We start from the raw sequence: 12,874 nt of genomic DNA, 5'->3' as shown, positions 1-12,874 counted from the left end.
CTCCTTTAGGCGCACCCTGAAAACCCATCTCTTCAGGGAAGCCTACCCCACCCCCTGCTAACTTGCCGACCTCCTCCACTCTTTCTACCACTCCATCCCCCACAGCTATCTCCTCCTGTGCCACCATCCCCTCCCTCCTAGATTGTAAGCTCGAAAGAGCAGGGCCCTCAATCCCCTCATGTTTTGCATTGTATTGGTATTGTTCTGTCACATGTTCTGTCCCCCTAATGTACAGCGCTGAGCGAACCATTGGCGCTTTATAAATACTGTATAATAATAATAATCTGTTGCAATCACTTGTTGCTAGGTCTTTCAGCTTTTATTTCTTTTCTTGTTTTTCTTTTTTTTTTTATTATTAGGGTAAGGGGTTACAGTTAGGGTTAGGTTAGGGATTAGGGTTTGGGTTGGAGGGGGGTTAATATTTTATTTATTGTCTTCTTATTTATTTTGTCAGAGATAGGGTGTTAATAACAATAATAAAAAATTAATAAATAAATGTAAAGTAAATAAAATAAATGCATAAATAAAAATAATCATAAATTAATAAAATAAATGAATAATAAATAATTAACCCCTAACCTTATCCCCCAAACCCTTAAAAAAAGTAAATAATAATAATTTTATTAATAATAAACACCCCAACTCTAAAATAAATAATAATTAAAAAATTTTTGTGTTCGGGTTTGAGTGTTTATTTATTATTATCATAATCATTCATAATTTATTTTTTTTTGTTAGGGTTGGGGGTTAAGGTTACGAGTTAAGTATTATTTATTTTTATATAATAAGCGCTTAGGAGCCTCGCGCTTTATGCTACAAATCGCTCAGGTGTGAATGGGGCCTTAATGTTAGCTACTCTATTTTACTCAAATGGAAAACAGAGGAAAACCAGTATTGGTAATGGGCACACACAAAATATAAATGTCACGTATAAAGTCCATCTTACTATATTGTCATCTAGAAGTCTGAAGTCCAGGTACACCAGGTTTGGGAGGTGAGCAGCAACAAACAATTTACAGTTTTGGTCCTCACACATTGGATTCCCTGCGAGATTTAACGTCCGCAAATGTTCAAACCTGCGCAGGTAGACGAGCTGGAAGCAAAGGGAAATACGGAGATAAGGAGACATAAACTGCTGATATTGTAAGTGAACTCTGACTTAATAAAATCCGTTTTATAAATGAGGAACTATTAAAATCAATACAGAATTAGCCATCCACCACCTAGACCAGGGGTGGGCAAACTTTTTGACTTGAGGGCCACAATGGGTTCATATATTGGACCCGGGGGCCGGACCAAGAGTAGATGAATGATGTGTATGTGTCATCCATAGTAAGTATAGTAATATTCCCCCATAGTAAGCATAGTAATTAATCCCCCATATAGTAATTCATCCCCCATAGTAATTCATCCCCCATAGTAATTCATTCCTCATATAGTAATTCATCCCCCATATAGTAATTAATCCCCCATATAGTAATTCATCCCCCATAGTAATTCATCCCCCATATAGTAATTCATCCCCCATAGTAATTCATCCCCCATATAGTAATTCATCCCCCATATAGTAATTCATCCCCCATATAGTAATTCATCCCCCATAGAGTAATTCATCCCCCATATAGTAATTCATCCCCCATAGTAATTCATCCCCCATAGTAATTCATCCCCCGTATAGTAATTCATCCCCCGTATAGTAATTCATCCCCCATATAGTAATTCATCCCCCATATAGTAATTCATCCCCCATATAGTAATTCATCCCCCCTATAGTAATTCATCCCCCCTATAGTAATTCATCCCCCATAGTAATTCATCCCCCATAGTAATTCATCCCCCCTATAGTAATTCATCCCCCCTATAGTAATTCATCCCCCATATAGTAATTCATCCCCCATATAGTAATTCATCCCCCATATAGTAATTCATCCCCCCTATAGTAATTCATCCCCCATAGTAATTCATCCCCCATAGTAATTCATCCCCCATAGTAATTCATCCCCCATAGTAATTCATCCCCCATAGAGTAATTCATCCCCCATAGTATTTCATCCCCCACAGTACTATTCCCCCCCAAGTAGTAAGCCAAGTCCCCCCTGTGTCAATTCACTTACCTTTGCTCCGCGCGTTCCTCTCGCCGTGTTCCCGCGCCGTTCCGGTCTTCAGGGCGGACTGTGAGAGGAGCCTAGCTCCCCTCACGTTCGTCACGCTGCCCCGCCTACACACATCCTGATAGCCACACCCACGGGCCGGATTAAAAGGTCCGCCGGGCCGTAGTTTGCCCATTGCTGACCTAGACACAGCTTACCAACTAAGATGACTCCCTAAAGTATAAATGAAAGCAACCCCCTTTTTTTTTTAACTACTTGGAGCAGGGGTGTCCAAACTATGGCCCTCCAGCTGATGAAGTACTACAAGTCCCATCATGCCTCTGGGAGACTTGCCTGTGGATGTCAGAGTCTTGCAAGGTCTCACGGGACTTGCAGTTCCTCAACACCTGGAGGGCCCTAGTTTGGACACCCCTGAGACTACCGGAGATATACTGTGGCAGAGCGGCCTCCCTGTGCTGGTTCACATGCATGTACGTGATCCAGCTATTCCGAGTAGGACGCGCACATGCACGCCCGGCACCTCGGATGTGCTGTCATTCGCTACAGCACATGCTGTTCAGCAGGTCCCGGCCATCGATTTATTGCTGGAACCCAGCGAATGATAGAGGAGCGCCCTGTATTGGTAAACAACACAGGGCTCTTTAACTACATGCCCTCCAGGCCATTTTTTGCAATATGGCGCTGCGTTATTTTAACTGACAATTGCGCGGTCATGCACCATTGTACGTAAATAAAATGTATCTCCTTTTTTTTGCCACACAAATAGAGCTCTCTTTCAGTTGTATTTGATCACCTCTGCATTTTTTATTTTTTGCACTATAAACAAAAAAAGACCGACAATTTTGAAAAAAAACAAAACAATATTTTTGACTTTTTGCTATAAAACATATCCAATAAAAAAATGTAAATTTAAATTTAGGTCAAAATGTATTCTGCTCCATGTCTTTGCTAGAAAACAAATATCCCAATACGTGTAAATTATTTGGTTTACGTCAAAGTGATAGCGTTTACAAATGGCGGTATATAGACTGGAATTTACATTTGTATTTATTTTTTTATACTAGTGATGGCGGTGATCAGCGACCTATAGTGGGAGTGCGGGACTGCAATGGGCATTCTGATACTGGGCGGGAGACTGACTAACTGCCACTGACATCCCCAGTGACCAATGCAAACAAAAAGCACTGACACTGTACGAATGGCACTGGGCAGGAAGGGGTTAACATCTGGGGCAAGCAAAGGGTTAACTGTGTGCTGTGTTTTACATTATGTGCTGTGTGTGTTTTACTATGGAAACATGCTATGCTGAGAAATACAAAGCAGCATGTCCTTGCTGGCAGGAGAGAGATTTGCGTTGTTTAGACACAGGTCTCTCCCGTCAGCTTTCCCCAACGATTGTTAAGTGCTGGTGGGGAAGCTCCCGGTGATTGACACCCCTAGCCGCCAATAGCGGCACGGGCAGGGTGGCGGCACATGCTCCCTACCTGGAAATGCAAATCACATTATATATACACACACACATACACACACACACGATTTTGCTCAGCCCTGCCACCCTTTAGCAGTAACCCCTTGACGCCGAGCGGCTGCATATTTATGTGCCATTAGAAAATACATATGTGCTGAGAGCGCGTGCCCTCCGCAAATGTCCGTGACTCACGGAAAGGTCCCAATCTCCCCTTGCGATCCCCTGAGAAATACCGCCCTAGGCAAATGCCTTGTGGTAAATACACCCCTGATCAGGGTTCCCATCAGAGTACCCCCTTACATCAGGTGTCCCCATCAAAGTACCCCCTTACATCAGGTGTCCCCATCAGAGTACCTCCTTACATCAGGTGTCCCCATCAGAGTACCCCTTTACATCAGGTGTCCCTATCAGAGTACCCCCTTACATCAGGTGTCCCCATCAGAGTACCCCCTTACATCAGGTGTCCCCATCAGAGTACCCCCTTACATCAGATGTCCCCATCAGAGTACCCCCTTACATCAGATGTCCCCATCAGAGTACCCCTTACATCAGGTGTTCCCATCAGAGTACCCCCTTACATCAGATGTCCCCATCAGAGTACCCCCTTACATCAGATGTCCCCATCAGAGTACCCCTTACATCAGGTGTTCCCATCAGAGTACCCCCTTACATCAGATGTCCCCATCAGAGTACCCCCTTACATCAGGTGTCCCCATCAGAGTACCCCCTTACATCAGATGTCCCCATCAGAGTACCCCCTTACATCAGGTGTCCCCATCAGAGTACCCCCTTACATCAGGTGTCCCCATCAGAGTGCCCCTTACATCAGGTGTCCCCATCAGAGTACCCCCTTACATCAGGTGTCCCCATCAGAGTACCCCCTTACATCAGGTGTCCCCATCAGAGTGCCCCTTACATCAGGTGTCCCCATCAGAGTACCCCCTTACATCAGGTGTCCCCATCAGAGTACCCCCTTACATCAGGTGTCCCCATCAGAGTACCCCCTTACATCAGGTGTCCCCATCAGAGTACCCCCTTACATCAGGTGTCCCCATCAGAGTGCCCCTTACATCAGGTGTCCCCATCAGAGTACCCCCTTACATCAGGTGTCCCCAGGTGGAGAGCGACACCTTGTATTTTGATTCAAGGAAAAAGTAAGGTCTTGTCAAGAAGGTCTTGGATCCTTGTGGTCTCTGTTTTGACTACTATGGGAAAGAGAGGTTAGGATGAGATTGGACAGGGGTGTTTTGGGGGTGGGTATGGGAATAATGTTTATATGTATGATGTAATAAAATATATGGTGGTTGTGTAATGCATTTTTTTTCTTCTAAGAACATTTAATAAAAGATATAATAATTAAAAAAAAAAACCAAAATGAACAAAAAAAAAAACAAAACACAAGCCCCCGCTTGTTTTCACTTTCCACTGACACATTTTTTTTTTTTTTGGGGGGGGGGGGCAGGTACCTGGTTTTGGCAGGTACTGGCCCCCCTCCTTCCCCCCGCAGTCTTCTGGGACAAATGACAGGTCTCAGAAGACTACGGGACCAATCACATGGCGTAGCGAACTAGATCGGGTGACAATGGCGCTGGGCCCCTGAACAGGTAAATGCCCTTATATTAAAAGTCAGTATTTGTAGCTGCTGACTTAATATTTTTGGGGAGCCTGAAACTCCTCTTTAAAGCGGAGTTCCACTCACCTGTCAAAACAAAAAATCAGCAGCTACAAATACTGTACCTGTCCCTCGGTCCGGCGGTGTGTCCCCCGCAGCCCGTTTCACCGGCCGTCCTGTATTCCAGGAGGCCGGCATCTTCAGTGTGGGCACCCGGCTGTGACAGCTTTCCGCTTCACAGCCGGGTACCCACTGCGCATGCGCAAGTAGTGCTGCGCTTCATGAAGTCCTGTAGTCTTCTGGGACCTGTCATGTGTCCCAAGAGACTACAGGGAGGGAGGGAGGGAGGACACTTTCCGTTTCCGATCGCCTAGGTGATCGGACTGGAAATGGGAGCGGGTACCTGTCAACTTTAAGTACCAGCTCCCGCCCCCCAAAGGTGCCAATCCTTAACGGGGAGCGGGGGAGCAGTCCTTAAAGTGGAACTTCCCCTTTTGGGTGGAGCTCTGCTTTAAGGTGATTCAGTTTCTACACAAGTGCAAAAATGACCCTCAAGTGTCAAAGCAACAACTTGGGCAAAACACTCGGTCCTTCCTTACATTTTCCAGGGATGCCAGGTTATTATTCCCGATAGATAAGACCTGCAGATTCTTCAGGCCATCCATGTTCTCAAATACAGAAATCCGGTTATTATACAAAGTTAGATCCTCCAGCTTTGTAAGAGCGCTCAGCCCCTCGATCACCTCGATGTTGTTAAATGACAAGTCTAGAAAGCAAACAGGGGAAGTGAAAGGATTACGTGCAGCAAATATAAAGATACCAGATCACTAGCACAGTGATCAGAACACTGAAAGCCTCGTTCACAAATGCGAATATAAAGAAAAATGGAGGTAATCTTCTTGGCAGCCAGATAAAGTGGATCTAGTTTGTCACCAAAGATGGGTCAAAGTGGATCAAACCCCTTCAAAAAACTAAAGTGTTGCAGCTTTCCAGTCCTTAGATGAGGTGGCTGCATTAGTTTTCTTTTTCAGGCTTCTCTTCTTTTATTTTCTCCTGGCGATCCTGCCAGTAACACTTCCTGTCTTGGGATGACAATGCTCACTCACTGTACTGTATTTATGGAGCAGCAGTGTTGTCGCCCTAGGCTGTTGTTACATATTGTACTACAAACACCTCCCCCTCTCCTCATCTCTTTTACTTTACACAAGGGGGGTAGATTTTGTAATTTACAGATGATAGGGAAATCGATAACATTTTTTGAGATTTCAGTTTACTGCACAGGAAGTGGCAAGGACAGAGGACTTCTGGCAGGATCCACATGTATTTTTTGTAGTTTGTGAAAATGTTTCTAGGCCTCTTGTACACTTGCTTTTCTCTCTCAATAGCAAGCCGATCTTCGGAAATGTAAAAGGCGGTGAAGAAGTGATGTATTGCCTTCTCATCATCTGGATTAAAGTGATAATAAAAGCTCAAATTTAACAAAAAAATAACAAACATGTTATACTTCCCTGCTCTGTGTAATGCTTTTGCACAGAGCAGCCCCGATCCTCCTTTTCTTAGGTCCCCCGCCAGCGCTCCTGACTCCTTCACTCTTCAAGTACCCCCCCCCCCTCCTCCCCTTCCCCAGCAAGTTCATAAACAGAGACAGCGGGGCTTTGTCCTGCCCCTTCGGCCTTTAAGACCACTTTAACGCCCTGCATGCTGGACTACTGCGATGCAATCACATGCATTGTGCGTGGTTGGGGGGTGCTTGCAGCGAAGCCCCATTCACTTAAAGTGCCACTAAACCCCCAGCAGTACAATCAGTCTGTAGATGCAGTAAAGCGTGCTTGTTATACTCACTGTGGAACCTAAGGGGTTAATCCTCTGCATTGTGTAAAAATGCTGTTTGCTCCTGTCTTCTCTGTTCCTCCCCTTCTTCAAGTGACCACCTCTTCTCTATAAGGTTGATGCGTGTAATTATTGGCTCCAGATAAATACACATAAGAAACACATGCAAGGGAGCTGGTTTACCTACCAGAAGGCTTTTATTTCTTTCCATCCAGTCCTAAGATTTACACAGCTCTGCCTTGTCTTGAAGGGCAGGAGACCTGATTTTTCCCTGATGCAGATAAACCCACAACAATAAAATCAGTCTGTATATGCAGTAAAGCATGCTTGTGGAATCTAAGGGGTTAATCCTCTGCATTGTGTAAAAAGGCTGTTTGATCCTGTCTTCTCTGCCTCTCCTCTTGTTCAAATGTCCACATCTTATCTCCTGATAAGAGACTGTACCGTAGCCATTCTGCGCATGCTCAGGTTAGTGTGTATTGCTAGAGACGTTTTTTTTTGTCCTTGGGAGAGTGCTTGTAATCAGCACAGAGCCAATCAACACTGTCCAGACAGAGGTCAGGGGATTTCCATCCTCCTAGAGCAGAAAGAAAACTCCTCCTACAAGCTTTGGCTAGTGGTGGGCTGGACACTGATAGAAGTCACAAGACTGCTCTAACTGCTGCTGATGAGAAATGGTATTTAGCAGTTTATATTTACTAAAATAATTGCATTTCCATGTTGTGTGTACTGTGGGAGACCAGATATAGTGAATGCAGGGTCCGGGGAGACCGGATATAGTGAATGCAGGGTCCGGGGAGACCAGATATAGTGAATGCGGGGTCCGGGGAGAGCGGATATAGTGAATGCAGGGTCCGGGGAGACCAGATATAGTGAATGCAGGGTCCGGGGAGACCGGATATAGTGAATGCAGGGTCCGGGGAGACTGGATTTAGTGAATGCAGGGTCCGGGGAGACTGGATTTAGTGAATGCAGGGTCCGGGGAGACTGGATTTAGTGAATGCAGGGTCCGGGGAGACCAGATATAGTGAATGCAGGGTCCCGGGAGACCGGATATAGTGAATGCAGGGCCCGGGGGGAGCGGATATAGTGAATGCAGGGTCCGGGGAGACCGGATAAAGTGAATGCAGGGTCCGGGGAGACCAGATATAGTGAATGCAGGGTCCGGGGAGACCGGATAAAGTGAATGCAGGGTCCTGGGAGACCAGATATAGTGAATGCAGGGTCCTGGGAGACCAGATATAGTGAATGCAGGGTCCGGGGAGACCAGATATAGTGAATGCAGGGTTCGGGGAGACCAGATATAGTGAATGCAGGGTCCAGGGAGACCAGATATAGTGAATGCAGGGTCCGGGGAAAGCGGATATAGTGAATGCAGGGTCCAGGGAGACCAGATATAGTGAATGCGGGGTCCGGGGAGACCGGATATAGTGAATGCAGGGTCTGGGGAGAGCGGATATAGTGAATGCGGGGTCCGGGGAGAGCGGATATAGTGAATGCAGGGTCCGGGGAGACTGGATATAGTGAATGCAGGGTCCGGGGAGACTGGATTTAGTGAATGCAGGGTCTGGGGAGACCGGATATATTGAATGCAGGGTCCGGGGAGACCGGATATAGTGAATTCAGGGCCCGGGGGGAGCGGATATAGTGAATGCACGGTCCTGGGAGACCAGATATAGTGAATGCAGGGTCCGGGGAGACCAGATATAGTGAATGCAGGGTCCGGGGAGACCAGATATAGTGAATGCAGGGTCCGGAGAGACCAGATATAGTGAATGCAGGGTCCGAGGAGAGCGGATATAGTGAATGCAGGGTCCAGGGAGACCGGATATAGTGAATGCAGGGTCCGGGGAGAGCGGATATAGTGAATGCAGGGTCCGGGGAGACCGGATGTAGTGAATGCAGGGTCTGGGGAGACCAGATATAGTGAATGCAGGGTCCGGGGAGACCAGATATAGTGAATATTAATATTTGTGTGCCCAGCGTTCAGCTTTAAATATATTGTACAATAAAAGCTAATCTCAGTATGTTACTCACCCAGCCATTCTAAATTGACAAGTGTATCCAACCCCCGAATCTTCTCAATGAGGTTGTTGTCCAGCTGAAGTCTGGTCAGATTGTGAAACTGCCACAGATTATCAATCTTTAAAATCTCTAGAATTAAACAGAAAAACAAAGGAATATGAAGTAAATGAGGTTTATAATCTAATTACTTTTTTTTTACTAGTTTTTCCATTGCAGGTCAAAAATTAAAAACAGACAGCGGACTGCATGCTGAAGACAGGACTTAGGCTCCATTCAAATCTGTGTGGAGCATTAGTGAATGCACTTTAAGTTGTAAACCTCAGACGTGAAATATGAAAAAGTATACCCCTCTGTAGTGTGCACTTGCCTCAGTCCAGAGCACTGTCATTTTTGTCTGCTGGCTGCTACCAGCATGAGCCACTTCTATTGAGTTTTCCTGACACCAAGAGGAAAATGGTGACAGGGGAGGGACCTCCAGCAGATTGACAGCCTCTGCTCTATTTCTGTGTGCTGTGTGGAAGGGGGTGTGTCCCTTCCCTCCAATCAGCTCTTAGAGCTCTCCTTACTGAGCTCAGCAAAGTGTAACTTCAGCTCCCTTATTTTCTGAACTCTCAGATAACCTTTACAAATTCAGCACTTTGAACAGATGTAGAAGAGAATACAGCAGATAAACAGGCACAACTTACGTGGGAGGCTTTGTTTAATCCCTGTGTGTCGCCTGAGGATAGAGTCTTCACTGGGTACATGTAAGGGTTTTTAACCAATTTAAATGGCAATTGCGCAGTCATGCAACACTGCACCTATATGAGATTTATAATTTTTTGCACACAAATAGAGCTTTCTGTTGGTGGTATTTGATCACCGCTGTTTTTTGTTATTATATAAAGGAAGAAAAGACCAAAAACTTTACTTGGTATATATAAGGGTTTATAACCACTTTACTGCACTACAAGAGACCATAAAATGCATCTGCACTACTTTTCAACGCAGGGCATGAAGCATAGTAGTGCCTTTCTGTGCATTGAGGCAGAGGCGTCCCTAGGGTTGGTGTCACCCAGTGCGATAACACGCGGTGTCACCCCTCCATAGAGGAAGGAGCGGTGCCGGTGCAGCGGTAAAATGAGTATCCCTTGAAGATATGTATCCCCTGAAGCAACTGCGCATGTGCCGGTTTCAGGCCGAAGAAGACGAACTCCAACTTTAGCACAGAGCCGGCGATTGGCTTCTTCGGCCTGAAACTGGCACATGCGCAGTTGCTTCAGGGGATACTCATTTTACAGCTGTCACTGTGCCGGCATCCTGCTCCTGCACCCCCTGTGATGGTGTCACCCGGTGCGGCCCGTACCCCCCTAGAGAAGCCACTGCATTGAGGTATACAGTAATACAGGTGCATCCGAGGCTCATATATTTAGTGCATTAGAGTGTCATTCAAAATGAATAGCACCACAATGCAGTACTGCATGCATTACTGTCCTAGTGCCCAACCTGCTTCCCTTTCACACACACTTACTGTGTGGCCCTTGGGGTCCCTGAAGATAATACTGTGTGTTTGGTGCTTACTCAACCAGGGAAGGAAAATATTCTGTAGGCTGATTTCTAGCAGTTAATGGTTTGATTTTGTTCCCTACTGTCCTCATTTTTAGGGGCTGTCCATCCATTCCCTTTATATATTTTTCTTTTTTTTTGCTCTGAACTTTTATAATGGATCTTGCTGAGGGAAATATCAAGTGTGGCACAGTGACCTTTAAAAGGCTGTTGTGAGCACTAGAGGGCAGGGCGGGGGGTGCTTCACTGTAAGCACACTGCTCTGGATGGCTGTGCTTACAGTAAACACACTTTGTTTACATCTGTCTTTCCTTCAAGGAGAGAAAGATACACTGGGGATAATTACTAAAACTGGTGAACACAGAACCTGGTACAGCTGTGCAAAGTAACCAATCAGCTTGCAGGTTTTATGCCTCATGCACGCAGAACATTAAAAAAGCTGTCCTCCAGGCACCAGCGTCTTTGCAGAAAAAACGTCTGGTGCTTGTAAAAGTATCTAAAGTTTTTACAAGCATTTAGGTGTATTTACAAGCTTCAAGCGCTTGGGTACTAATCCATTTCCTTGGCCAGAATGATTGTTTATTCTGGCCATTAAAATGAACTACCACTCAAGTGCTAAACGCGCCTAGCATTTAACCACCTCCCGACCGGCCGTTGCATATAAACAGCCGGACGGTGGCAGTGTAGGGTCAGGTGGCCGTTTATAAACGGCCTCCCTGCACCCTGCTTGTGCGTGCTCCCTGGGAGCGCGCAGCACAGCGATCCGGTGCCCGCTGTGTCCTCCGGACACAGTGAAACACCAATCATCGGACGGGACCTCTATACGAGGTCCTGATCATGTGATCACTGATTGGCCAATCAGTGATCACATGCAAAGTAGTAAGCAAGATGTCACTTGTGACTACATTGCTTACTACGTGTGAAATCTGTGAATGATCACAGAGGTCACATGGTACAGGGCTATTCACAACAGCCTTGCACCATGTGACAAGCTGTGACCAATCACAGCTCACTCAGTAGTTCTCAATGGCTGCAAGAATGCAGAGAGAGAGAAAGAGAAATGATTGCTTTTACATCCTATATGGGTGTAAAAACAATCAGTGTAAAAAAAAAAAAATCTTCATCTACCCCTCACAAGTAGTACAGTGTCACCATGGTGATACTGTACTGCTAGGGTGACAGTATGTAAAAAAATAATAATAATAATAATATAAAAAAATAAAAATGTAAAAAAAAATGTTTCAAAATTATAATTTTTGGTTATAAACTAATTTGGCTTTTTTTTTTTTACTAAGAAGATAAACGGAATAAATTTTGGCCAAGATTTATGATGAAATATTATTTATTTGCAAAATGTTATAAGAAAAACACTTTTTTTCCAAATTTTTGGACTTTTTCATTTAGCAAAAAAAAAATAAAAATCCCAGCGGTGAATAAATACCACCAAAATAAAGCTTTATCTGTCTCAAAAAAATGGATGGTGTTTCCGTTGGGTGGGGGGTTGTGGTGGGCGGCGGTAGAGCATGGTGGTTACGGGGGGGGGTTGGTGGGTGACGGTGGAGGATGGTGGTTACGTTGGGACTGGTTTCCTTTCAAATAGGTAGTATAAAGCAGCACCCGGGACTCAAGTGGTTGACTAAAACTGAGCCGCTATATCTGGAGTTGTGGCATAATATAAAATTACAGAAGCCTTACGTCTGAAATCGAGGCGCAGGCTAGTGACATCCTTGAAATCAATGCCCTCCACCTTGGCTATGCGTCCGGCTTCCTCCTTCGGGCCCTGCTCCTCCACGGCTCTCCTCAGCATTTCGTCATCGATGACATTTGGTTCTGCCGTATCGTACAGCCCGTTCATTCTCACCTTTACACAAACACAAATGGAAACAGTAACAAACCAGGATCCAGCAAGTAATGCAGAAGTATCTAAAGTATTAAAATGTACCTGAAGCCAAAAACAAACATAATATATTGCAGCTTGTCATTCCATAGATATAATGGCTATATTTGTGGGGGTCTTTATTTTTTTTTTTTTCTTTATTCTTGATTTTTACCTGGTGGTCCTGCCACTAAGAGCTTGTTTACACTTACTTCAAAATGTGGCATTGGGCATGGTTTTTTAAAGCCCTGTGAATACCAATCAAAGCTCCTGTCACTGAATAAAATGGTAAGCTTACAGTCCTGCTCTGCAGATCCCCCACTCAATAGTACTCCCAGCTCTGCAGATCCCCCACTCAGTAGTACCCCAGCTCTGCAGATTCCCCACTCAGTAGTACCCCCAGCTCT

At 45.2% G+C, this 12,874-nt stretch overlaps 1 protein-coding gene across 1 annotated transcript in view; it reads right to left on the bottom strand.

The window, feature by feature from the left end:
* Window positions 1-12,448, bottom strand: part of DRC3 (dynein regulatory complex subunit 3) — a 31,360-nt gene extending 18,912 nt beyond the window's left edge. The window contains exons 1-4 of the mRNA XM_089656718.1: window positions 12,287-12,448; window positions 9,059-9,175; window positions 5,791-5,957; window positions 947-1,093 (exon numbers count right to left, since the gene is read on the bottom strand). Of these exons, the coding sequence (XP_089512844.1) occupies window positions 947-1,093; window positions 5,791-5,957; window positions 9,059-9,175; window positions 12,287-12,446 (591 nt within the window). The 5' untranslated portion in view covers window positions 12,447-12,448. The remainder of the gene's footprint in view (window positions 1-946; window positions 1,094-5,790; window positions 5,958-9,058; window positions 9,176-12,286) is intronic.
* Window positions 12,449-12,874: the final 426 nt, after the last annotated feature.

This window comes from Staurois parvus, unplaced genomic scaffold, assembly GCF_062004578.1.
Source record: "Staurois parvus isolate SC_StPar_1 unplaced genomic scaffold, SC_StPar_1.0 ptg000931l, whole genome shotgun sequence".
Lineage (NCBI taxonomy): Eukaryota > Metazoa > Chordata > Amphibia > Anura > Ranidae > Staurois > Staurois parvus.
This window is presented reverse-complemented; position numbering and strand designations above follow the sequence as displayed.